The sequence below is a fragment of the Oryza sativa genome, chromosome 12, assembly GCF_034140825.1.
Source record: "Oryza sativa Japonica Group chromosome 12, ASM3414082v1".
Classification (NCBI taxonomy): Eukaryota; Viridiplantae; Streptophyta; class Magnoliopsida; order Poales; family Poaceae; genus Oryza; species Oryza sativa.
The window spans coordinates 10,883,859-10,908,692 of record NC_089046.1 but is presented as its reverse complement, the minus strand read 5'-3'; the positions used below and the strand labels follow the sequence as shown (position 1 = coordinate 10,908,692).

At 43.4% G+C, this 24,834-nt stretch overlaps 1 protein-coding gene and 1 pseudogene across 4 annotated transcripts; one reads left to right on the top strand and one right to left on the bottom strand.

Moving 5' to 3' along the window:
* The first annotated feature begins 3,945 nt into the window (after positions 1 to 3,945).
* On the top strand, positions 3,946 to 5,808 carry LOC107279651 (xylanase inhibitor protein 2-like; annotated as a pseudogene).
* A 7,784-nt stretch (positions 5,809 to 13,592) lies between these two features.
* Positions 13,593 to 24,811, bottom strand: LOC4351993 (uncharacterized). 4 transcript variants are annotated; one of them, XM_015764200.3, is made up of 5 exons: positions 24,302 to 24,811; positions 23,759 to 24,003; positions 23,020 to 23,280; positions 14,568 to 16,533; positions 13,593 to 14,252 (listed from the first exon to the last, which is right to left on the bottom strand). In XM_015764200.3, the coding sequence occupies exons 3-5, from the start codon at positions 23,256 to 23,258 to the stop codon at positions 13,851 to 13,853; spliced, it is 2,607 nt and encodes an 868-aa protein (XP_015619686.1). In that variant the 5' UTR covers positions 23,259 to 23,280; positions 23,759 to 24,003; positions 24,302 to 24,811; the 3' UTR covers positions 13,593 to 13,850. The 4 variants fall into 4 exon arrangements, with proteins under 4 accessions (XP_015619686.1, XP_015619687.1, XP_066162644.1 ...); XM_015764201.3 differs by having other exon boundaries at positions 23,759 to 24,000; XM_066306547.1 differs by having other exon boundaries at positions 23,759 to 23,897.
* Between the last annotated feature and the right edge of the window lie 23 nt (positions 24,812 to 24,834).

The following is a 24,834-nucleotide window of genomic DNA, read 5'->3' as shown; positions in this document are numbered from 1 at the left end:
TTTAGTTTCACAAAACCACACTATCGATGGATGGATTCACCCCTGAGATGACGTGGTTATTCCATCTAGGATGAGGACGTGGCATCATATTAATTTCATGCGATGGCTGGTTATAGGATGCCATATCCTCGTCCTAGGTGAAACAGTCACATCATCTTGCGGGTGAATCTATACATCGATAGTGTAGTTTTGTGAAACTACACAACCAAAATATATGTACTCAAGTGCCAAGTGTCAAAGTGTGTGTGGTTTTCTGCAACTTGAACCACAAAACGTGTAGTTTTGTGAAATTTACTCAAGAATATAACTAATACATATTTACTTACACATTATTTTTATCAAAATTACAGTGCACTTACATGTCATATCAACTGAATTTACAAATATAATTTTAGTTATATAGTACTGTAATTTTATATTTTAAAGAAAATAACAAATATATATTTAATTCCACAATATTTTTATCAAAATTAGAATTTGCAAATGTAATTTCAGTTATATAGGACTATAATTTTATATTTTAAAGAAAATAACAAATATATATTTAGTTACACAATATTTTAATCAAAATTAAAGAGCACTTACATGTCATATCAACTGAATTTACAAATGTAATTTTAGTTATATAGGACTGTAATTTTATATTTTAAAGAAAATAACAAATATATATTGTATTTACTTACACATTATTTTTATCAAAATTACAGTGCAATTACATATCATATCAACTGAAATTACAAATATAATTTTAGTTATATAGGACTATAACTTTATATTTCACGACGATGACAACGAGAGGGGTGGCGTCACTCGCTCGCTAAACAGCGTTGGTCGTACTGCCGGTGGCCAGCTCGATCAGAGGCCACCTTGGCACCGTGCTTCTCCATCATCGCGCGCGCGGGCTAGCTAGGTGACATAGGTCGACGTGCCAGCCGACCGGCGGGCTGCATGCAACGTTTGACCTTGCAAATTGCCACTCGCATCGCAAGACCCAAAAAAAGTGTCAAATGCCAGCAAAAAAATCACACGAGAGATGGATAGCAAAAATCGTTCATGGTTTAGCTCTTGGACATGAAAAAAATGAATCTTCCAGAGAAGATGCTACTCACTCAATTTCAGGTTACAAATAGTTTTGACTTTGTTCAAAATTAAACTGTTACAAGTTTAACTAAGTTTATAAACAAATATAGTAACATTCACAATACTAAATTAGTTTCATCAAATCAATAATTGAATATATTTTTATAATAAATTTATCTTGGTTCGAAAATATTACTACTGTTTTCTACAAACTTGGTCAAACTTAAAGTAGTTTGACTTTGACAAAAGTCAAAACGACTTATAACCTGAAACGGAGGGAAAATATTCATTGCAGTTGAGTAAGAGAAAAAAATTAAACAACGTGAAATGTCAAAAATACCCTTAGGCCCACTTATCATATCTTTCTTCTTCCTCCCCTTTGTCCTCACAAACCTCTTTGAGATATGATGACTACACAAGGTCGGTGCATCGACTCCTAAATGACAAGAGCTCTTCAACAAGTATAGGCTATAAGCCCCTCTTTGTTTAGGTTTATATGTCATAAGTCTAAAGCTAAACGAACAAGCAGCTTTTGATTTGTTTTTTTAAACCATAAGCCACTTTAACACTATTAAGACAAAAGCTATGTTTGAAGATTTTTTATTTCTTATGTGAGATAGAGGTATGGTTCCAACACCAAACTTAAGATATTAAATCTACTAACTTATAAATCATTATAAGCCAATAAGCTAACCCTAACACTACTGGAGTCTCCAAGTCTGGAGAGGGAGAAGCTCCCTAGTGCCAAAAAGGCAAAAACCCATGGAAGCATCACCTAATTCGTCTATGGAGCCATGTGAGATGAGCATCACCCATGGAAGCACATGAGAAATACGGAAAAAATACGGAAAGAACTCTGTCTGGCCATTGATTTCCGCTAATCATTCTGGAAAGAGAATTAAAGGATGCATTGCAAATCCATGCAGATCTAAGTATTATGCAACTCATGTGTTACATGTGTAGTCCATAGGGGTTGCATAATATTCTACAAGAGTGAAGACATAAGATATGTGGAGGGGATCATTCTCATTCATTCTTTTATCGGTACAATAGTGAGCCTCCTCTCCTTTATATAGGAAAAAGTACACCATAGGTCCCTCAACTTGTCTTCGAGTTACAAAATCATCCTTGAACCACAAAACCGGATATGACATATCCCCTATGTCGAGGAGTGACCCTCTCTAGCGGGAGGACGTGAGACCCCCCTTTGTGAGTTCGGCCAAGGAATTGGGCGCGATGATCGGGAGCGCGATGTTTACTTGGCGAATCGGATTCGCCTAGGGTTAGGCTAGCGAGGTGAATAGTGATCGAGACAGAGACAAGGTATTATCCAGGTTCGGGCCGCTGTGGAGCGTAATACCCTACTCCTGTATGCAGGATGATCTGCGGATTGTTACAAGGAATCCAAATCCTAGGGGAAAACAACTAGGGTTTGGCTAGTCTCTTCCTAGAACTTGAACTCTCCAGAGTCGTCCTCTTGCTCGCTGGGCAAGGTTCTCCTTTTATAGTTCAAGGGGATACCACATGCACTGCCTCTACGCTCCCCTCCTTGGAGAGGGGCCCACTCCGGCCTGGGTTGAATAGCTGCCCATGCCTTGGACCGGAAGCGAAGTACACGCTCGTCCTCAGGTGGTCCCCAGCGAAGTCCTCCACCTGACACGGGGGACATCCCCTGTCATTCCCTCATAAATTCTTGGAGACTTCGTGGGCTCACGCCGTGGGGCGCACCGACCTGCATGTCGATCCCCTGCTGCTGATGAGATAGGACATACCTGCCCCCACGCCGCCTGACACAAGGTAGGACGTGGGTGCGCTGCTGCCTGTCCCGTCCGTCTGTCACCGGTCGCAGACCGGTCAAGGTTGCCTGGCGCACGTCTCTCATTGGGCGGCACATGACCAGCCACATCGCATTAAATGCAATAGGGGGCGGTTGGGGTGCCGCCCATGAATACGCCTGGCAGCGCCCGCGTCTCCGCCCGCTCAATCCCTCACGTGGCGGCCGAGCGAGGGCCTCGGGGTGACGCCGCCTCTCGGGCCCGAGGGGTACGACGAGATCCCCCGAGCCTCCTGGGGAGACATGGGCACCCCTTGGCTATTCACTATCCGTGCATCCGATCCCCCGATGGGGGATCCGGGCCACGCGGCCACGTGGTAGAAGGGAAAGGACCCCTTCCCCTCAGCGTAGGTATCCCCGGGCCTATATTACCGACACCCTAACTTACAAAACCAGTGCAAACTAGGTCCCTCAGCAATTTTAACTCCGGTTTTATCCTATGTGGCAGCTGACTCAGCGTGGGACCTATGTGGGCCCCACGCATCAGCCTCTTCTTCCCTCCCCTCTCCACCTCTCTTCCTCTCTCCTCCCTTCTCCAATCTCCACGGGCGGCGCGTGGGGGAGCAGCTGCACTGGCGGCAGCCAGCGGGGCAGGAGCTGGGCGGCGGTGCACGAGCTCCTTGCCGGACGAACGCTAGACCGGCTCCGCCGCGCCCGCCGCGAGGAGGTGGCGCGCCTTGTCGGCTCGCTCAGCCGGAGTGCCGCCGATGGCGTTTACGCAAATGACCTGAGAATTTGAGATCATTGCCATCCACATGTTCTCCTTCAAGCCCTATCAACAAGATTGACACGATTAAGCTCTGGATCGAGATATGATCGATCGCGCAGCACCGACGAACTAGCCGCTGATCATCGAGTCAAATGCTCACATCTCATAAGCTCCAATCCACGTGGACGAATCAATCCATTAAACTTATATACGCATGCACATCACGCATGAACACCACAAGAGGACATGAAGCTTCACCTGCAAATCTCTCTATAAATACATGGCAAAACCATCAACCTAGCTAGCACATAACAACTTACACATGGGCCTCATGCACGCACTCCTCCCCTTAGCAGCAGCAGCATTGCTGCTCCTTGCCGCGCCGCCGCCGGCGACGGCCGACGACCAGGGGCGGATCCCATGTGATTCATGGTTATTCACGTGAATGCCCATAGAATTTTACCAAAAAAATATATATATATATAGGTATGTTATGCATATATACGTAAAAAGTTAGAGGAAAGTGCAGCATGTATAGCCCAAATGAAAAAAAGCCCACTTATTAGCAGCAGCCCGTAAATTCCTCCCCACCTTGCCCCAGCGAATAAGCCCACTGCTACTGGCCCAAAAAGAGACTAAACCCTAGTCCCAAGTCCACACTCCACCCAAATCCTAATCCATGCCTCCACTCCCCGCCGACGGGCGACGGCGCATTGAGGGCTCGGCGCTCGGCAGTTCGGCGACGGCGCGTCGCCACTGGCCTCATCTCCCTGGCTGCTGGCTCCCTGTCCCGGTGTCCCCAGTCTAGTTCTCACTCCTCCCAATCCACGCCTCCACTCCGCAACGACGGGCGACGTCGCGACGGCCGATGGCACATCGAGGGCTCAGCGCTCGGCAGCTTAGCGCGTCACCACCGGCCTCATCTCCCTGACTCCCTGTCCCTGATTCGACGCAGCATCGCCATCACCGAAGCCCAGCTGCCGAGGCCTTCCGCTGCCGCCGCCGCGCCGCCGAGCGGCCGAGGCGTCGTCCGGTCGTCGCCTCACACCTGAGGCCTCGACGGCGACTGCCGACGCTGAGCAGCTGAGGGATCAAGATATTGGTAATGCAATTGAACTAATTAATACAAAGATGCAATTGCAGCTATTGCGTGAGGATGATGAAGATGAATGGTAATCTTTTCTGAAAGATATGCCACTTCTTTTTGTGTGAAGCATGGCATCAAAGTTGTTGATATGGATGGCTTCTACAAGCCGGTTGGAAGATCTAAAAGATTATTCAAAAAGGTCAAGAATTTCCCTCGCTTCCATGTTGACATGTTTTATGTTTATAAGCATCATTGATAGACAACTTCGAGAGTTTAATGATAGATTTGATGAGGTAAACACAAAGTTGCTTCTTTGCATGGCGTCCTTCAATCCTATTGATTCATTTGCTGCTTATGACAAGGAAAACTTGGTTAAGCTTGCACAATTTTATCCAAAGGATTTCACAAAATTAGATACAAAGGATTTGCACAATTTATTTCATTTGTGATGTAATTCATTCAAACCATTTATAATTTAGATATCTTTACTTTTGTGCTACTGTTTGTACCTTTAAACATGTCATTGCCACTATGTTGTTATGCTATTATTTATACTTTAAATTTTGCCAGTCCAATTTTTTGAGTTCTGTAAGATTTTTTTTCAACTTTGAATACCCTTTGCTGAAATCCTGGCTCCGCCACTGCCGACGACCCGGGCCTTGCCGTCTACTAGGGCCGCCACAAGGAAGAAGGCTCCCTGAGAGAGGCCTGCGACACCGGCCACTACACCACCGTCATCATCACCTTCTACAACGTCTTCCGCTACGGCCGATACTCGTCGACATCTCCGGCCACCTGCTCACCGCCGTTGGCGCTGACATCAAGCACTGCCAGTCCAGGGGCATCACCGTGCTCCTCTCCATCGGCAGCCAGGGCGGCGGCTACTCCCTCCACATCAACGCCTCCGTTGCCGACATCGCCGACAACCTCTGGAACGCCTACCTCAGCAGCCACCGCGCTGGCGTGCACCGCCCCTTCGGCAACGACGCGGCGGTGGACGGCATCGACTTCTTCATCGATCAGGGCGGCGCCGACCACTACGACAACCTCACCCAGCTGCTCAATGGCTACAAACAGTATTACATCGATAGGGCTTGAAAACGCCGATGTAGTCCTGCAGGTTGAACGTGCTGGGGTGAGCTCCGCCGTCTCGGCGACCACGCTCTGCATCTCCTCCGTGTCGTTGTCATCGCCGGTCCACCGCCGGCCCATCAGCATGCGAGAGACAATGTCGCTGGTGAGGCCCATCAGCTCCTCCCCCGCCGACCGTCGCTCGCTCGCCGCCTGCGCCCAGCCCGCACACCGCTCCGCCACCTGTCACCCGCGCGCGGCTCCTCCCCACGCCACCTGTGCCCGCCGACCGCCGTCCGTGCAGCTACTCCCCCGCGCGCCGCCCGTGGATATGGGAGAAGAGAGGAGAGAGGAAGAGAGGTGGAGATGGGAGGGAAGAAGAGGCTGACGCATGGGGCCCACGTGGGTCCCACGCTGAGTCAGCTGCCACATAAGACAGAACCGGAGTCAAAACCGCCGAGGGATCTAGTTTGCACTGGTTTTGTAAGTTAGGGGATGCGTCATTGTCACGCCCTGAAGTTCCCCTCCCTTGCTTTAAAATTTGTAAAATAAATTGCCGGAAGAAATTGTTTAATTAACCTAGAGCTAAATCCCTAATTAATAAATGCAAATAATAATCAGAATCGGCATGTGGAATTTTTCTTGGTTCCCCATGCTCTAATATATTAACATGAGTTTTAGTGGAATTTTCAGAGCCTTGAAAATAATTTTAACCAATTAAAATTCATCAAAGTGCAATATTTAATCCCTGGGAAAATCCTTTCTTCTTTTCCCTATCATTTTCCTCCTTTTCCTCTTCTTGGGCCGTCGGCCCACTTCCTCCCGCGCCTCTCCCTCCTTGCTGGGCTGGCCCAACCCTCCCCTCTCTCTGGGACGCCGACAGGTGGGCCGACCTGTCGGTCATCCCCTACCTCCAGCCGCCACGCCTAAGCAGGCAACCGCCACCCACGCCACCGCCTTCCCGCCCTCTCCGCGCCCCACTCCGCCCGTGCTCCGCACCCACGTCGCCGCCCACCTTCCCTACGCCTCCCGCAAGCCCGCACGCCCGTAAACGGCGGGGGATTTGAAATCCCCAACCCCACTCTCTCTCCTCCTCCACCTTCCCCACTTCGCCGGCGCAATAGGGCCCCTTCCCAGCCACGACTCGCCTCCCCTGCTCCTATTTAAGCACCCCCGCACCTCCCTCTCTCTTTTTCCTTTTGTCGCCGCACTCTCCCGAGCCCTCTATTGCCGCCGCGCCGCTCTCTCCTAGCGCCGAGCCGCGCCGCCGCCCTTCGCGCCGTGCGCCGCAGCCTTCCGCGCTGTCCGCCGCCACCTCCCATGCCGCCGGTCACCGCCAGTGACAGTGAGCGCCGCCGCCGCTAGCCATGGCTGGCCGGCCGGCTTGGAGCCGAGCCGCGCCCAGCAGCCACCTCTCTCTCCTTGAGCCTCTGACCGGTGGGACCCGCATGCCGGCCCCTCTCCTTCCCCTTGTGCCGCTGACATGCGATGCCCGCTTGCCGGCGCCCACCCCTTGCTGATGTCATCCACCTAGGTTTATTGCGCAATAAATCAATTAAGGCCTTTTCTTTTTCTAGTAAAAATAGAGATAATCTTCTAAAAATCATATCTAATTCATCCGAGCTCTGTTTAAGTCCATTCAAGTCTCAGTAAATTCAAAAAAAATGCAAAGAATCCATTAAAAATGGTTTTGTTTCTTATTTCAGTAGTCTTATATCATGTTTTGCTTGTGTGCTTTGTTTGTCGCGTAGATTTCGGCCGTTTCGTCGATCCGCGGGCTCTCGAAGGCGTTGCTGAGGTCTCATCAGCGCGAGAACAAGGCAAGTCATGCATTACAATTGATCATATTGTACTCAATTTACAAATATGTCGCATTTTCTATTAAATGTTGCATTATTTTACAATATCATGTGGGATGGGTCCTATTCTCAGCCATATGTTGTTCACCTCATGCCATTGATAACTTCGGTATTAAAATGACTAGATGTTGGCTTAGGAGATGCTTAGCCATGCTTAGTTCAACTAGCACACAATGGAGGAAATACATTAATGCATAGACTTCAGGTTCTAGTATTGATGTTGGATTAGTGCCACCGCAATGGTGTTAATTAATTAAAATACACTACATGGTGGGTTGTGGGTGCATGGTTTTTCTAGTCGTGCCCATGGCGATTAAGGACCATTTCGCGGGATGCCCTGGAAGAACTTATCTTATTTACCACAAGCCAGCGTGGGCAATGGCTGGGATTGTAGTGTAGTGTAGCTTTCCTCTAGCCGATGTACCCAGGCAAGGGTGGGTGTGATGGAGTTGGGTCGGCCGGGGTGTTCGGTTGATCGGCTTTCGGATTCACCATGGTACGAGAGGGGGGCCGCCCGTTGCCTGCTGGGGACGGGGGTGAACCCTGAGGTGTGGTGCGATCTGTTAGAGGGGGTTATGCGAAGGGTCCTGTCACGGGCTCTTTCCGGTATGTCGTGGTGCATGTCGGAGCACGAAAACGTGTTGTGGGGCCGTGTCTTGTGGGTTATAAGTTCATGTGCCTTAATTTGGTTTTGGTGATTAATGACAAATCTAGTTATATGAGACTAACATTTTTATGAGCTTTTCTTTGACTAGTCTCATTTGGATATGAAAGTAAAAATGATTAGAGGTATGTATTAAACTTCACATATTCTAACTTGGTCTCTCTTGTGGATCCAAAATATAGTGTGAGCTCCCTCATTGATCTTGATTGATTATGTGCATATGTGTTCCTTTATATCCATATGTATGCACATCTTGAGGGGGAGCTTATTCTATATTTTGTTTATTATAAGATTTCTATCTTGATTTGAAATCATCTTTCATCTCATCTCTCTATATTGTTTATATCGGATTATTATCTATCACAAAAGAGTGAAAAGATTGAAAGATCTTGGATTAAACAATTTGTGTAATTGTTGCTTTGGTGATAGATGATAAACCGATGTTTATGGGATTAACCTCTCTTTTACATAAGTTTTCAACAAGGTTATTTCCCGATAATGAGATGTGGTAGATATGCATTCTTTGGTGATGGACCTTAATCATGACAAGGATGAAATTCATGGAGATAAAGTGATATGTATCACTTCTTATCTCCTACTTTTTGATAGGTTCATATATATGATTTCCATGTTATTGTTATATAAGTGTGGGACTAATGTTTACTTGAGCCTTATCTTATTTAGTCTCCTTTACATTGAGAATATGGAGATCATGAAGGTATGTGTTTTTTTGGTTTATCTTTGTCATTGCTACATGCCTTCTCCATGTGTATAGGATAAACCCATTAGTTCTTCATAACTTATGCATACACTTGCCTCTCTTGTATATTTATTTGTATGCATATTTTTAGGGGGAGCAAATCCTATACATTTATTGTGCATGTTTTAGATCCACGTTGTTCACCTATTATTTATATTGGATCTTTGCATTTGAGCTTGCATACAAGTATATGACACTTGCGATGTTAATGAATACTCAACAAACATATCCACATCTTTCATATGCAACCGGTTGGTCACCAAGTGGAGGATGACAACCGATTTGTTGGTACTAATGTTCTTCTTTGAGATGTGCAAAGGAATAGGTCTAATTGTGATGAAGCTAATGGATGACACCATGGGTTGATGGTCACCAAGCCAAGGGCATCGCCGTGTCGACAAGAATGAAATCAAGCTTGTGATGAGAAGAAAGTCTTGACAAATGATGGTAAATACCTTGGTATAAACATGGTTGAATCAAATGGTCACAAGTGTTGATCTCGACTCAAGCTTGACCCCAAGATGGATGGCGCAAGGCAAAGGTATAATGTAGCTAAGAATGTTTTCTTAGTCTTTTCCCGGTCTTGGTGTTTGGTGTAGACCAGATCTGCTAGATAGGCGCCGTACTATCAAGAGGGGTCTATGAAGCGAGCTTGTGGATGATCTTGTGCCATATTAGTTCATATGCATGTAGGTGCATTTGGTGGGCTTGTCTAGCCAAGTGTGATGAGTTTTCTCAAGTCCTAAACAAGAGAGAAGTGGGCATGTCCAATAGGAGTGAATGACATTTTGTGGATATGTACGGTGGATATCCTTTGGAGTGTGAGCCCTTTATCCTTGACTTAAGTTGTGTTTCTTGGATAGTTTTTTCATGGGTTGGATGGCCCTTTGAATAAGCTTTCCATAGAGTCCAAGAACGCCAAATTCCGAGACCCGAGTCAAGAGATATCGCTGTTTTACCAACGGTCGGTTGAGCAGAAAAGTGACCTGCGGTCTGACCGTGGGCCTTAGGCCGGTCTGACCGGGCCTGGTAGCCGGTTTGACCGCGTGGTAAGGCCGGTCTGACCGGCCCCATTGGTCTGTTGCACTGGTCTGGTTTTTGGTGGTGATACAGAGCTGCCAGAGCTGCAACCGGTCAGACCGAGCCGATGGCGGTCTGATCGAGCCGTGGACGGTCTGACCGGCTACTACACTGCGGTCAGACCGGCCAGGTTGAGTGGGCTCAATGATTGTCTTGTAACGGCTAGTTTTCTAGCCGTTACAAAGTAGTCCGGTCTGATCGGCCACTCTATGGCGGTCTGATCGGCAGGGCACAAAGTTGGGGGATTTCGTCCCCAACAGCTAGTTTTGGTGGGTGGGAGTATAAATACTCCCCCACCAGCAGCAAGGGGACTCTCTTGGCACCCAATTCAATTGCATACACCCCTTGCACCTTTCTCACACCCACTTGAGCTTTGTGTTCATCCATCTAGTGTGTTAGAGGTTTGATCTAGCCAAGAGTCAAGTGCATTTGCTTCCATTGTAGAGCTAGTGTGGCACTTGATTGATCATCTCCACGCCGGGTCATTGCTTGTTACTCTTGGAGGTTGCCGCCTCCTAGACGGCTTGTGGAGGAGTTGCCCGGTGACCTCTCCGAGAAGATTGTGGAGGAGGCCCGGCGCCGTTTGTGAGTGGTTTGGAGTTCACCACCTTCGGAGTGAAGGAAGAACTACCCTAGTGATCGAGGCTTGGGTAGTCCTCTCCGTGGGCCGGCTCCCATCTTGCCCACCCCTTGACGAAGGGGGCGTGCGGTGGCTTCATGGTTGAGCGGTGGAGTTAGGCTCGCCTCAACGGGGATTAGGAAACCGATGAGTTTCCGAACCTCGGTAAAAAATTCCTTGTCTCTTGTCTCATTTATTTGTTGCATTTACATTTGTGCTATTTACATTCATAGAGACATATTTGAGCCTATATCACTTAGGTTTGTAAAACTTAACTTAGTTGCTTAGTTAACCTTACACCTCACCTTGCCTAGCAACTTAGGTTAGTTTTGTTTAAGTGCCATTAAGTTTTAAAACTGCCTATTCACCCCCCTCTAGTCGGCCTCCTTATCCTACATGGGTACAGTTGTACACATCTGATCAGAGTAAAACTATTCGAATAGCCGTGCCCACAGTTATGGGTGGTCGACCAGATTTACCGTAATTAGTCTCATCCCTAGTTTAGCTTAATGAACTGGTGTAGTTTAGGTGGTTGGTTGGGCCTGTTGCAACGTGGTGTAGCGTTGGACAGTGATTGGTTAATATTGCTTAATCTACTATAGCTGTTTTACTGCTTTCAACTACTGCTTTTAAATGCTAGCTTTATGCAAATGAACCTTTAGCCTCCTTTGGATATATCTTGCATCATACCTCCTCTTCCGGTATGACTTGCTGAGTACAGTGGGTAGAACTCAGTCTTGCTCTCTCTTCCCCACACCAGAGTTGAAGTTCTTCCCAGTTGGAGCCGTCTCGAAGAAGTTGGTTTTGTCGCTGCCGTCAAGGATGCCTGTGGAATGGAGTCACCCACTGCAGGAGTCAAGTCTTTAGGCTTAGTTCGCTTTTACCTTTTCCGCTGCATTTGTAATCTTTTATATTTTTGTAAGACGTGGATCTGTATGTCGACAATTGTCGTTTGTGTACCCTGGCTGGTGCTGGACAGGGGTTTAATGCACATTCAGCTTAGAAATTCTGGTTCGTGAATTTCTGGGCGTGACAAGTTGGTATCAGAGCCGAATTGAACACGTAGTCTCCTTAGTATCTCACCTATCAAGCAGTTCGTGAAGATATGATGGATGCTATTCTTTTGACTTCACCTCTCATAAAGTTGTAACAAATATTTTGTGCTCTAAACAACACCAATAAAAATGTCATCAACTAACTACTTGTAGATTGCGTTGAGCATTACAACTTTGATATAGAGCATCTCTCCATCCGAACTCAATTGCAAACCTCAAAAAATATTTTATCAAAATAGAACTAAGAGTGTGCAATAAATATTTGGCCACCCTAATCAAACTTAAATGAAAAAAGCATTCAACTATAAAGTTGTAGATCTAGTCGAGAACTACAATTTTTTAGAAAGTTTATCATGATCCTACTTCATATGAATGAGTTCTATTTTTTTTCATATTTTAGTGGTGCTCCTATTTATAAGGGTGGTTTTTATTTGAAGGCTAGTTTTGTTGAAGAATCCACCTTGTAAAAACATTTTCCCCTTTTTTCTTAAAAATATCTAAACTTTAAAAATTTATAGAAAATTCATGCTAAGTCCAATTGAGGTGAACCAAAGTACTCCAGGGTCCTAACAATATTGGCTAGTTAAAATACTTATTTTATTATGATTATTTACTTATGTTATATAGTCTGTTTGTGAGTTGATATGTTATGACCTTTGATATTAGTGAATGATTGTACTATAGAAAAATTATTCCCATAATAGAATTTTGGTTACCTCAAACAGATCTCAGATCTAATATAACTTTTTTTTTTTGACATGAAAACAGCAGGAGAGGCTCCTACTGCACTAAATATATATTATATATAAGAGAAATATTTACACAGGAAAGGAGAGAGGGAGAAAACAGAAAACAGAAAATTTACATAAAACTATCTATCCATGATTGCCAAAGTTGTTTTTTTACTACCTTTGCCCTGTGCACATGCAGGGCAAACTCTGCCTTGAAATCCATCTTCCATTTATCAATGCTCACTGGATTGTTGTTAAAAATAAAATCATTTCTTCTACTCCAAATGTGCCAGCAGACAATTGCCAAAACCTCAATGAAGATCTGCTGGAAGCTATTGTGAGCAGTGATAATCATATTCATAAATTCCATTGATAGATCCCATTGAATGCCAACATACTGCCAACATTGCTGCGCAAACTGACAGGAGAAGAAGAGATGCATCATATCCTCATCTAATATAACTTTTTAGAATTCTTTTAAAGTTTGGACTTCAGATTAAAGAACCCCTTGTAAAACTAGATACCAAAACTTATAACGGATGTTTAGGTACCTTAGTGTATAAAACCTTTCAACTATAAAGTTGTCTTGTCAAGATTTACAATTCTAATATAGAGCATATCTCTCCATCCGAGATAGTTTAGGAAACTAATAAAAAACAAATTTCAAATAAAACTGAGAGCAAAACACTAATATTTGAACTCCTAAACAATCTCAAATGAACATTAATTAAGTCAGGATGAATTATAAGTATATAGGATATTATAAAAAAATATGAAGAGATATATAGTATGTTTGCATGATGTTTAAGATGCAATAATAATAGATGATGGTATGACATCTTTACTGTTGAACTTTAGGATTTAGATTTACTGTTGAACTTTAGGATTTAGAGGGTTGTAATGATAGGATACGTAAGACTGCATACTTTTTCCTTGTTCGAGCTATTCTCTGACAACATATATGATATATGCATATTTGTCAAACGTGGGTGTATGTGTCACAGTTACCAAACAGAGATGAACAAGTCAACAAACGGTCCACCTAGCATAAAGCAGAACGGGAATTTATTTGGAAATGGAGCAGTACCGTATAGGCATATATATTTTTTCATCCTCGGTTTGCATTACTCCCTCCGTTTCAAAATGTAAGTCATTCAGTATTTTCCACATTCATATTGATGTTAATAAATCTAGACAAATATATATATATATATATATAGATTCATTAATATCCATATAAATATAGGAAATAATAGAATGACTTACATTGTGAAACGGAGAAAGTACAAATTAGGGTGTTATCAAGAGATACAACACGCGTTGGGATCTTCCTCGCCCAAAAACATAAAGTGGGGCGGGGTGTATTTCGCAGTCACAAACTCGTACAGTTCCGGCCTGGCAGCTGGTTTTGGTTTTTCTGGTTTTTTAAATTCGATGCGATGAACTTTTACAGCTTCATTGATGAGGTCTGCGAAGGTCATGCGAGGCTTCGTTGTCTGGTCGCAGATACCAGCGGCGATGTTGTTGAACCGAGCAGTCAAATCTGCATCCTTGCTGACAATTCTGTTAAACACGGTTGCACAGAGGGACGCCAATGCTTCCTGCAATTTCCAGTCATCATCTTGGGTACCTTCAAGGCCTGAAACTGCCACTCGCAGTATCTCTTCTCCTGTCAACCCCCAACCAAGTGCTTCTCTTAGCACCTGCAACATTACAGTGCTTTCGGTCATTCCGATATAAATAGGATGCATATAAAAGCAGTATCCCATCTTTTGGAGACTACTCTGATGGATATTCAGTAAGCATGGATGAAATTTTAATGATACAAGTTGTGCTTCAGTTTTGCTTTAAACAAGTTTGTTACCCATGGATTGCTGCGAATGTAGAGGTTGCCAAACTATTTAATGAGCTATGGTTTCGTGCATCTGACAATGTAGAGGCTGCCAGAGTTATATTTCATTATCATGAAAAAAAATGTTTGTTGACATAAGAAGTATAAATGACAGCGACTAACGTACCTTGGGTATCAAATCAATGATGGCCTCCTTCAGATTCTGAAGATGTTCCTCGTCAGTGGAGTAGGGACTACACAGATGATTGAGGATCTTTGCTGCAATTTTTCTGTGCATGCTGCTATATACGCTTGAACGAGTATCAGCAATACAATCAACAATATCATGACCATATTTCCTCAATATGATCGTGGCACTGCTTCCACTTCTTCTACATATCTGCACCAGATCATCACCTGCTAGTTTTTCAAACAAGTCGCCCTTGCTGTTGTGAAGAAACATGTCCATCAGGGTGCCGATGAATTTTTCTCTGTCACCTTCGCCCATAAACGAAGATGGATCCATGCATATTTCTTTGAGAATACTTAACTCTTGTTTCTTGAGGTCCAGATCTTCACCTGGCAGATTTCCAAAGTCGCCCTTACTGTTGTCAAGAAACATGTCCATCAGGGAGCCGATGAACCTTTCTCTGTCTCCTTCGCCCATAATCGAAGATGGATTCAAGTATATTTCTTTGAGAATGCTTAACCCTTGTTTCTTGAGCGCCAGATCTACACCTGCCAGATTTTGAAAGTCACCATTACTGTTGTGAAGAGACATGTCCATCAAGGAGCCAATGAACCTTTCTCTGTCTCCTTCACCCATAGCCGAAGATGTATCCATGAATATCCTTTTGAGAATCCTTATGGCGTGTTTCTTCAGCACAGAGTCACATTGGTCACACTCAAGAATACTCTCCAAGGTGCCGATTGCTTTGCTGCTTGTTGATATTTCATGCCACAGAATATTGTTTGATTTTGTAGGGCCATACATAAATCGCATAAATCGGCTTAGTATCTTCACCCCGAGCTCTGCCATACAGGACCATTCGTTATGTTGTTTTTTGTGAAGTGATCCCTTGGACGTTATAAGTGCCACAATCTTGTTGATCAAGGCCGGATCATCTGTGTTGCTCATGAGGAACAAGTTGTTCTTGTCGTAGGAGAGCTTTAAAAGGATCTGCATGCCTGTAAGTTGCATCTGTTTATAATCTTTGGGGTAATAATCCTTTTCTTTGACAGAAATCTGGTGATCATCCTCTTCTTCAAAAGAAAGTTGGTCGCCGTCGTCTTCTTGGAAAGAACTATGGTGGTCATTCTGAAATCCTTTCTGCTCGAGTTCAAGCAAGGAAGATACACATCGAATCCCCTGCAGGATTTTGTCTAAACGGACCTCACCAGCAAAGTGCTCAACAATCCTTGCGGCTCGCAACCTGATCTCTCCATCATATGCACTTTTGAAATCCAGCATCTGAACTAAGTTGTGGAGTATGGGACTGGAGGATGCAGATCCAATCATATTGTATATCTGCATACTCTGCCCCGGTAATTCGCTCCCCGATGCATCATCTCTATTAAACTTGATGAGTGTATCAAGAATCCGTGCACCTGAAAGGTACCCATCCGGTGATGTGGATTCCATCAGCTTGACAGCGTATGTGATCAGGTTCCTCCCTCTGGCAAAGGACGGGTCATTCTCACATCCGACCTTGATCTCATGTAAATAGTCCGAAACTGAACTGCGCGACACTGTATCAAACATGTATTTGTCGGCCACATCTTTCACTAGCTTCTGTTCTTCCCAAGCAGAGATGGCCCTGTAGTAGAAGAGGACGCCCTGGAACAGGGCCAGGGAGTAGAGAACCACCAGCGCAGGCTGCAGGTGTGCCTTGCTGCTGCTGTCTCCGGCCGTCACGCCGTAATCCTGCTGGATTAGACGCCACAGCGAAATCCAGGGGGAAACGAAGAGCCCAAACATGTAGAGCAGGAACAGCGGACACAAGACGATGGTGAAGACAAGCACTCGAACAGCACCCCTGAACCCAACCTTCTTATGGTTATGGGGCAACGCGATGAAGCGTGCGGCCTTGCACAAGCGCTTCAATGAGTACCCAATGTGGCTTACTTTTCCATTCAGAAAAACATCGAATATCCTGTTTCAGATATTTTTTGTTTGGATGGATGAATTTTCCGGTTAAAAGGACAGATACCGACAGTGGAAAGAGTAAGTACGGTTTTTTTGTTAGGGATGAACACAATAATAAAATAAGATTCAGTACATGCCATCCTGTCAAACTAATTTCACATTAATTAATGATCAAATTTACTTTTGGCGATCGTGTAAAATTAATTTTGCCATGAAAGAATGAATGCAGAGAGTAGCTCTTTCTTTTTCTTTTTTATTAACTATTTTTTTTTCTCTTCCAAAATTTGACATTTCAATTCTAGTATGGCATCTCTCTGAACATGCCTATGTGTCTGTCTGTTGTAGAATCATATGATGATTAATCTTGGTGATGAACAATTGTCAACGGTAAGTGTTGTTGAAAATACGGTGGATAGTATTTTCGAATGGTGAACACTGCGGTCGGCACCGGGTGCTTGTCAGACCGGGCAGGAGGCACCGGTCAGACCGGGCGGCCCGATGGTCTGACTGAGTGATTCCAAGAGGGAGTCGGTTTCGGGTTGTTTTTATGGAATTTCTAGATTGATTCATGTTTATTATTTCTAGATGGTTTCTATTCGTATGTGATACTATTGTATGCTGATGTGAGTCAAGTTAGCGTGAACTTGTACTCAGATATGGAGTTTCATTGTTATTCATGTGCAGGTGTTGCTTGAGGCTATGGGAGTATAGTCGGTGATGGATCAGGACTAGGCTCGGAAGAAGTTGAGGTCCAGACGGTCAAGGATGTCATGCGGGATGCTCAAGCTAGAGAACAATGTACATGGAGGTGAAGGTTTCCATATGGCATACACATCGTGTTGTGTGCATATGGAAAGAGGAGTCAAATTTCGATCGGAGTCCAAGTTTGGAAAGACTAGAGTTTGTAAAGTTTGTTTCTTATACGGGAAGGACTTTTTGTATGAGTTGGATTCGTGGCTAGGGACAGCCATGTTATCGGTATAAATAGAGAGGGAGGATGTTGTCTGCCGGTATCAATGGATAGAGAGTTGAGTTGAGAGATAAGTTTGGGTATCAAGTCTAGTTCGAGATTTTGGTGAGGAGTGATGTTGGTGCACTTTGTAAACACTAGTTGATGCAATAAAGTCGAGATAGATTAATCTACATCTTAGAGTTTTCATCTATCGGTGTTTTCTGGATCTCGACGGTCGATGGTTTGACCGAAGTATTACGAGCGGTCACCAGCGGCAATCAAGCAGTCAGACTGGCGGCGGCGAGCAGTGACAAGTAGAGAGGCGGTGGTCTTATCGGCCAGACAACACCTGTCAGACCAGCGGCATAGGAGCGGTCAGATCGGTGCGCACATGGTGGTCAGACCGCGTTGCACTGACTTCATCAACAAGGGTAACTTCTATGTCCGCTAAAAGTTTTTGATTTTTGGTGTTACAACCATTCACCCCTCTCTGATTGGCTTGGTTCTTTTTTTTCGATCTTACAAGTGGTATCAGAGCCATGTTCACTCTATTTGATCTTTGCCGATCTTGAGTTCTTGCCATGGCTAACAAGTTTATGACCTGGCCACATGTTTTTTATGGAGTCAATTTTCCTTATTGGTGCGAAAAGAAATCTTATATTATGTCTGAGAGTTATGATATTTGGCAAAAAGTTGCAAATCCTTATAAAATTCCTGCTTAGATTAATACTGTTGTTCTTAAGACTGATTTTAAAAACAATTGCAAAGCTCGCAATATTTTGCTTAATGGAATTCCTTGTTCGGATTTTGATCGTGTTTCTCATCTGCAAACCGCGCATGAGATTTGGAAGCCATTATCTGATTTTCACCAAGGGACTTCTAATATCAATGAAGTGCGCAAAGATCTTTTTAAAAGGATTACGTAAAATTTGAGATGCAACCTGAAGAGACTTTGGATGATTATCTTGCACGCTTTAACAAAGTTTTGAGTAATCTTAGATCTGTTGATTCCTCTTATGATACTTATTACACACAATCTGAGATTTCTCGACACTTTTTGAATGGTCTTGATATGTCGATCTGGGAGATGAAAGTGACTTCAATTTAGGAATCTGTTAACATGTCCGCTTTGACTTTGGATTCTCTTTACACCAAGCTTAAAACTCATGAGGTGAATATTCTTTCCCGCAAGATTGATCCTTAAATTAGTGCCTTGATCTCTTCTTTGAGTTCTTCCATTGGTGCTTCTTCTTCATCAGCTCTTAATTTTATTAAAGCCATGTCCGATAAACAACTCGAGTGATTCGAGGAGGACTTGGTTTAGGTTACTAACAAACTTTCTCAGGGTTTTGAAAAAGTCAAGAATAGGAAGCGAGGAGGATCTGTTCAATGCTTTCAGTGTGGCAAGTTAAATCACATCAAGTTCAATTGTCCTAACCGCAAGAAGACAAGCTTGGAGGAGAAAGTGAACAAGAATGACAAGAAGAAGGAGAGCAAGAAGATTCGCAAGCAAAGGCTAATTCAAGAATTGATAGAAGCTTTTGATAGTGAAGAATCAGAGGATGAAGATGAGCGCCATAGCAAAGGTAAGCAAGTTGTTGATTAAGTTGTTGATTTGGCTTTTACTGCTCGCAATGTAGACTCTGATGTTAATGAATCTGATAGTGAAAAAAAGCTTAGTTAAGATCAATAAGAACATATTGCTTTAAAATTTGCTGAGAAATTGAAAACATGTTCTAATTTGCTTAATGAGAGTAACCACACTATTGAATTTTAAATGCTGAAATTGTTAGATTAAAATCTATGGTTCCTAATGATGATGATTGCAAATCTTGGGAAGCTTTATTATCTGAAATTACTGCTTTATGAGATGCCAATTATGTTAATTGCTTTAGATTGGAATCTGAGGTTGAAAAAACTAACAAGCTTTATTTGTCTTTTTCTCTTGGATTTGCTTTGCATGCTCTCATGTTGTTAATGAGTTGACTTTGACAAAAGAACGTTTTGAAAAAAAATATAAAGTTGCTTTTTGTGCGTGTTCTTTGTTCAATGTTTTGAGTGCATAAAGGATTAAACAACACAAATATGTTTTGGTTTCTCCAAATTGCTCAAAGTGTTTTTTGAATGAAATGAGATTGAAAGATGCTTTAGGGCGTGTTGAGTATATGGAGGATCTTGTAAAAGCTGATGAGGTGCTTTCTTGTTCTAATTGTCACAAAGAACAATGGTGTTTTGGTTGATGATGAAAATTGTGAAAATTTGACAAAAGAAGTTTCTTATTTGGAAAGGTTTTCTGATGGTAAGAAGAAACTTAACATGATTTGGATAAGTCAAAAGTGAGTGCTTATAATTGTGGTGTAGGTTTTGATACCAATGCCCATTTTACAAATCACCGATATGTTGTCTTGAGCATAACTGAAAAAGGTGAAGTACAAAACCCAAACCTAAGGAGTTTTGCCGTCTCTTTCTTCGACGACTCAAGAGAAAAAGACTTTCATTGCAAAACCATCTACTTCAAAAATTTCTTGTCGTGAGAGATACACTTGTTCTTTTTTTGGAAAAGATGAATATTTGGTTGGTTTTTGTTTTAGACTTGTCCGCAAACAGAAAAAGGAAAGAGAAATTGCTTTTGCGAAACGACAGTGGCAAAAACAAGGTTGTGGATTAAGGAGCTTGGTTAGACCGACACTAACCAATCGGTCATACTAGTTGCCAATGGCGGTCAGACTGCAGGTATATCAATGGTCAGACCGGCGACTAGGCCCGGGCAGACTGCAGGTACAACTGCGATCAGACCGACCTCGGGGCGATTTTGCGCGTAATTCAAATCGGATTTTTGTGAAGCGTCAAGGTAAGTTTTCAGGTATGTTTGGTTCCGATTTTGTTCGTGCATATGTACCTACTGGTTCAGTGTTGGATTCCAAATTTTTTTATGACTAATGCCAACACGGAGGCCTCAACATCTTCATGTTCATAGGTATTTTGGCGGCATACTCCCCATGATTGTTTAGTGCGGAGACGGTGATTTCTTTTCAAGGTAACATCAATGTACTTTTGAGTTGACATAACTTTGTTCTACTTCTTCGTTTATAAGCTTTTCATGCTAGTGTTTGAAGAGGTAGTTTTGGTAATTCAAATGGATATATGTTAATTCATAAGAACCTTGGTGATATCATTGGCAATTAGATGTCTTTTTCAAAATCTTTGATTTCTTCTTGATTTTTCTTCAGGGAGAATTGGAGGTTTATTTGAGGGGAAGTTTGTGCTTTTTCGGTGCATTCATGTCTATATCCATGCATTGCTCTAAATCTGAAAATAAAGAAAAAAAATGAGAAAAAGAAGAGCTTTGGTATATACCTCTAGTATATTCTTGTGCATGCTAGTAAAATAATTGATGTATATTTGTTGATATGTTAGCTTGTATGCATTTTAGTCTTTTCATGTGGCTTGGATATTACTTTTAAGTGAGATGATGCATGACACTAATTCTTTTACTTGATTTAAGTAAATATGCAATGTTAAAGCAAGTGCTGAGTTTGGATGATTAATGCTTATATTTATACTTATTGGATTGTTATTCCTCAAATTGCTTATTGTTTATTCCAAATGTCACAGGAGAATAAAAAGTTGCTTATGATGAGAGAAAAAAAATGAATACAGAATCCTTGGAAACAGTATTGACGATAAAGCCGTATTTACAGTAAGGAAAATAATGGGTACCAAATCCTTAGAACATTCTTAACGACACGGACGTACTCGAAATAAATTGAGATATTTTATTATCAATGTCAAAATGAGCACAAAAAGCTCTAATACTTGTTGAAAATTCTCTTGGTTATTTTTGTGAAGAAGTTATTTTGAGAAAGAGTGATGATGCAATAGGTATATATATATATATAGGGATTTTTTTTCAACCTATGTACTTGTGAATATGTTGCATTATAAATCGTTTGAAATCATTATCTTTATTATTGACTAGAAAAAATGCCCGTGTGTTGCAACGGGTGAAGATTATTTTAATCTTATTATATTATATCGAGTTAAGATGAAATTCACTGTGTCAAATTCGCTTGGATATATATTGTGTTAGAAAATCATGAGCTGTAATTAGGTGTCCGAACGTCTCAAGTTAGTAGTATGTGAGTTTTTAAAGAGATTTCTTATACGATTTCTTCTGTATTTCCAAAAGCGAACGAACTTAAAAACTGACTCAAATACGGATTTGTATTTCCAAAATCAAACGGACTTAAAAACCGACTCATACGCGGATGACGTACTAAAATACTGACGAAAACATCTACAATTTTTATAATAGTAGAGATAGAAATATAATTTAAGAGGTAAAGATATATGTGCGCAGTAGCTTGATTGAATATTTCTCTGATTAGGTTTTCGTATTTCTCTTGGCAACCGTCATCGATCGGCTGCTGTTGCTGATCGTCTTGCTGCACGCGTGGATTTTCGATATGTGGGTAGTAATAGATCTCGGCTTTGATATCGATCCTGATCTTTTCTTTAATCTTTTTGGAACACGTATACACAGTAGACAATATTGGATTGAGTTTCTGATGAACACAGTAGGAATTCTTCTCGATACGGTGTGTGCGTGTAGAGAATAATCAACAATGGTACGTCGTGCTGCTTGCCTCGGCGCACGGCAACACACCTGACTGCTGCTGGTTGGTGTTGATATAGGTGCACGACAGCAGGTCCCAAACCGTGTTGCCGAACAGACCGTATCAGCAAGATGACAACCTCGCGGTGGTGGTTGGTTCGTGACAATGCACAGGATGAAACGCAATCGGCCAAAGGCACTGATCCGAACAAGCAAATTTTCTTATGGAAAATCTAATGTTTAAAGCTCATACATGTGGGGCACATAAATAATTAAATTGGCAGTAATTATGTGCGAGGCTAATTCGGACATGACGACTTACCAAGCCACCGGCAAAAACATCTTCAATTTTTATAATAGTAGAGATTTGAGCTTAATTGTAATACCTTTGATTCATGTTTATACTCTAATGCATGCTTGTTAACTAGTTGATGAATTTATCTCATTTGTCTTGCAACATATGACCATGAATTGCATTGCTTTAGGTACACTTCAAAGCTCTCAAAAAAATTTCAGAAAATTAAAATAAAAATTAAAAAAGAAGTGATTATTACATGTCACAATCATGAAATCATGACATTTGTGCTTTATTGGTTATATTCTCTTTTAAAATTCTTGATGAAATTATTATCAAATGGGGAGAGAAATATACAAAATACATGCTTCTTGAAAAGGGGAGAAAATAATTCGATTTTAAAAATAGTTGATTTTGCAAATATGGGACTTGAATATTTTCATATCAATGTAGTATATAAAGCCACTCTGGAATTGCAACGTTTTGCAGCATATTCGGTTCGCAACACTAGATCTGACAGTAAACTAGTAGCTAGCTAGCAATGCGAAACTCCAAATGCTTGGCTGAACTGGTTAATGTTGGGAACGCGAAATAAATATAAGTCTGGTGGAGATGGCTATAGATAGCTCACCTTGTTTGAACGAGCGTGATCACCGTGAGACTCCAGAAGTCCTTGTTGGATAGCATGGAGACGAATCCACCGAGGAGGATGACGGTGGACCACGTGAGCACCAGGAACCCCGTCCCGGTGACAACCATCGACAGGTACCCCATGAACACCGCATAGTCATTGATCAACAAGACCTCTGGCCAATCCGAATCAATGTGTAATCCAAGGCGATGACCACGGCTCTGTCCGGCGCCGGACATCGATCCTTCCTCCGCTAAACACCTGATCAAGTCGAGTTTGATATATACATGGTAAAATATTTCAGGTCCAGCCGTCTTAGATGATACTGGCTCTCACTGCATTTGCATGCTCAGTGTGCGCCAGGCACCAAGAAACCGGTAGGTAATAAACTCTAAACTGTACTAAACACTAAAATCACATCAACTCCCAGGTGGTATCCAAGTAAAGTTCCACGCCAGTTTAACCCCAAAATCCACAAACTACGAGCATTAAGGCCTATGTATCGACTCCCAGAGTCACAACCAAGGGTGTGTTTAGTTCACGCTAAAATTAGAAGTTTGATTGAAATTGGAACGATGTGACGGAAAATTAAGTTGAAAGTTTGTGTGTGTAGAAAAGTTTTGATGTGATGGAAAAGTTGAAAGTTTGAAGAAAAAATTAGGAATTAAACCTGGCCCAAGACAAGAAAGACGAAATTTTAAGGGATGATCACAAGCAGTATCTGCAGTCCCTTAATTACCTGCTTAGCCGCTTGCCGAACCCGGCCGGCCAGCCAGCCGCCGCCTGGCCATGCTGATACCTCGCTGCGGCGCACGTGCGCCCTCCGGACTCCGCTGACCCGCTGCTTGCTGGAGTGCTACTAGTTGGCAGCTCGTCTACTGAGGCAAGCAAGGGAGCGCTTAGCTGGGGACGACTGGGGTGGTGGTGGGTGGGCTGTACGTTTCAATATTAAACCATCGGAGAGCTAGAACCATCCTCTTTCTGCTGAAGTGTACTGTTAGTTGATAGTCATATGCTCCACAAGTTCTCTGCTGACCATCTAGCAATCACTACTAGCAAAAGAGTTTTTCGCTGGTGGCACTGTCAGCCGCCCGCAAACAAATGGCAAGTGAAAATAACAATCTTCACTAGCGAAACTTTAAAGCTTGTTTTCACAAGCGGTTAAGTTACGTTGACCGCCAGCGAAAAAGATATTCGAGCGAAAAAAAGAAAATTGAAAATCCGTTTCCCGACCACCAAGAAAAATTGATTTTGGAGAAAAAAAAACATGCCGGATCGATACCCGAGCTCCGCCGCCGGATGCGTCGGCCACGCCCCACCACCCCGAGCCACTGGATATGAGAGAGGGGAGGAGAGTGGAGGAGCCGCCCAGAGCCTATCCATCGTTGCAGCAGCCGCTGCTGTCGTCGTCCTTGAACTGGTTGACGAGAACCACCGCCATCGGATCCGTCCTCTCCACCATCACTGCTACCGATCTCGCCGCCGCCGCCGCCGTAGCCTCCACCGCTCCCCGCGCACCAGATCTGAGAGAGGGAGAGGGGTGGGTGGTGGCGGTGGAGGAAGGGGAGGAGGAGGATCGGGGGAGAGAGAGCTGGGACTAGGAGGCGGCGGATCCACCGCCGGATGGAGTCGCCGCTGCTCCTCCCATACCAAATCGTGCCCTCCCCGCCGGGCTCAACCGAGCCGCTGTCTTCCCGCTGCCACCACCGGTGGGAAGGGAGGCGGTGGTGGCTGGAGAAGATGAGGTCTAGAGATGAAGATGAGGATGAGGAGGAGGGAAAGCAGTGGTGGCAAGGTGGCACGGTAGGTGGTGGT

What these genes read in the sequence shown, in the direction of transcription:
- LOC4351993 (XM_015764198.3), bottom strand. Translation starts at nt 24,402, where the DNA reads ATGGATAGGCTCTGGGCGGCTCCTCCACTCTCCTCCCCTCTCTCATAT. An exon ending in CATCCGGCGGCGGAGCTCGG is followed by an intron (nt 23,281 to 24,301) that starts GTATCGATCCGG and finishes CGACTTGATCAG; the next exon opens with GTGTTTAGCGGAGGAAGGAT. An exon ending in TCATTGATTTGATACCCAAG is followed by an intron (nt 14,253 to 14,567) that starts GTACGTTAGTCG and finishes GTAATGTTGCAG; the next exon opens with GTGCTAAGAGAAGCACTTGG.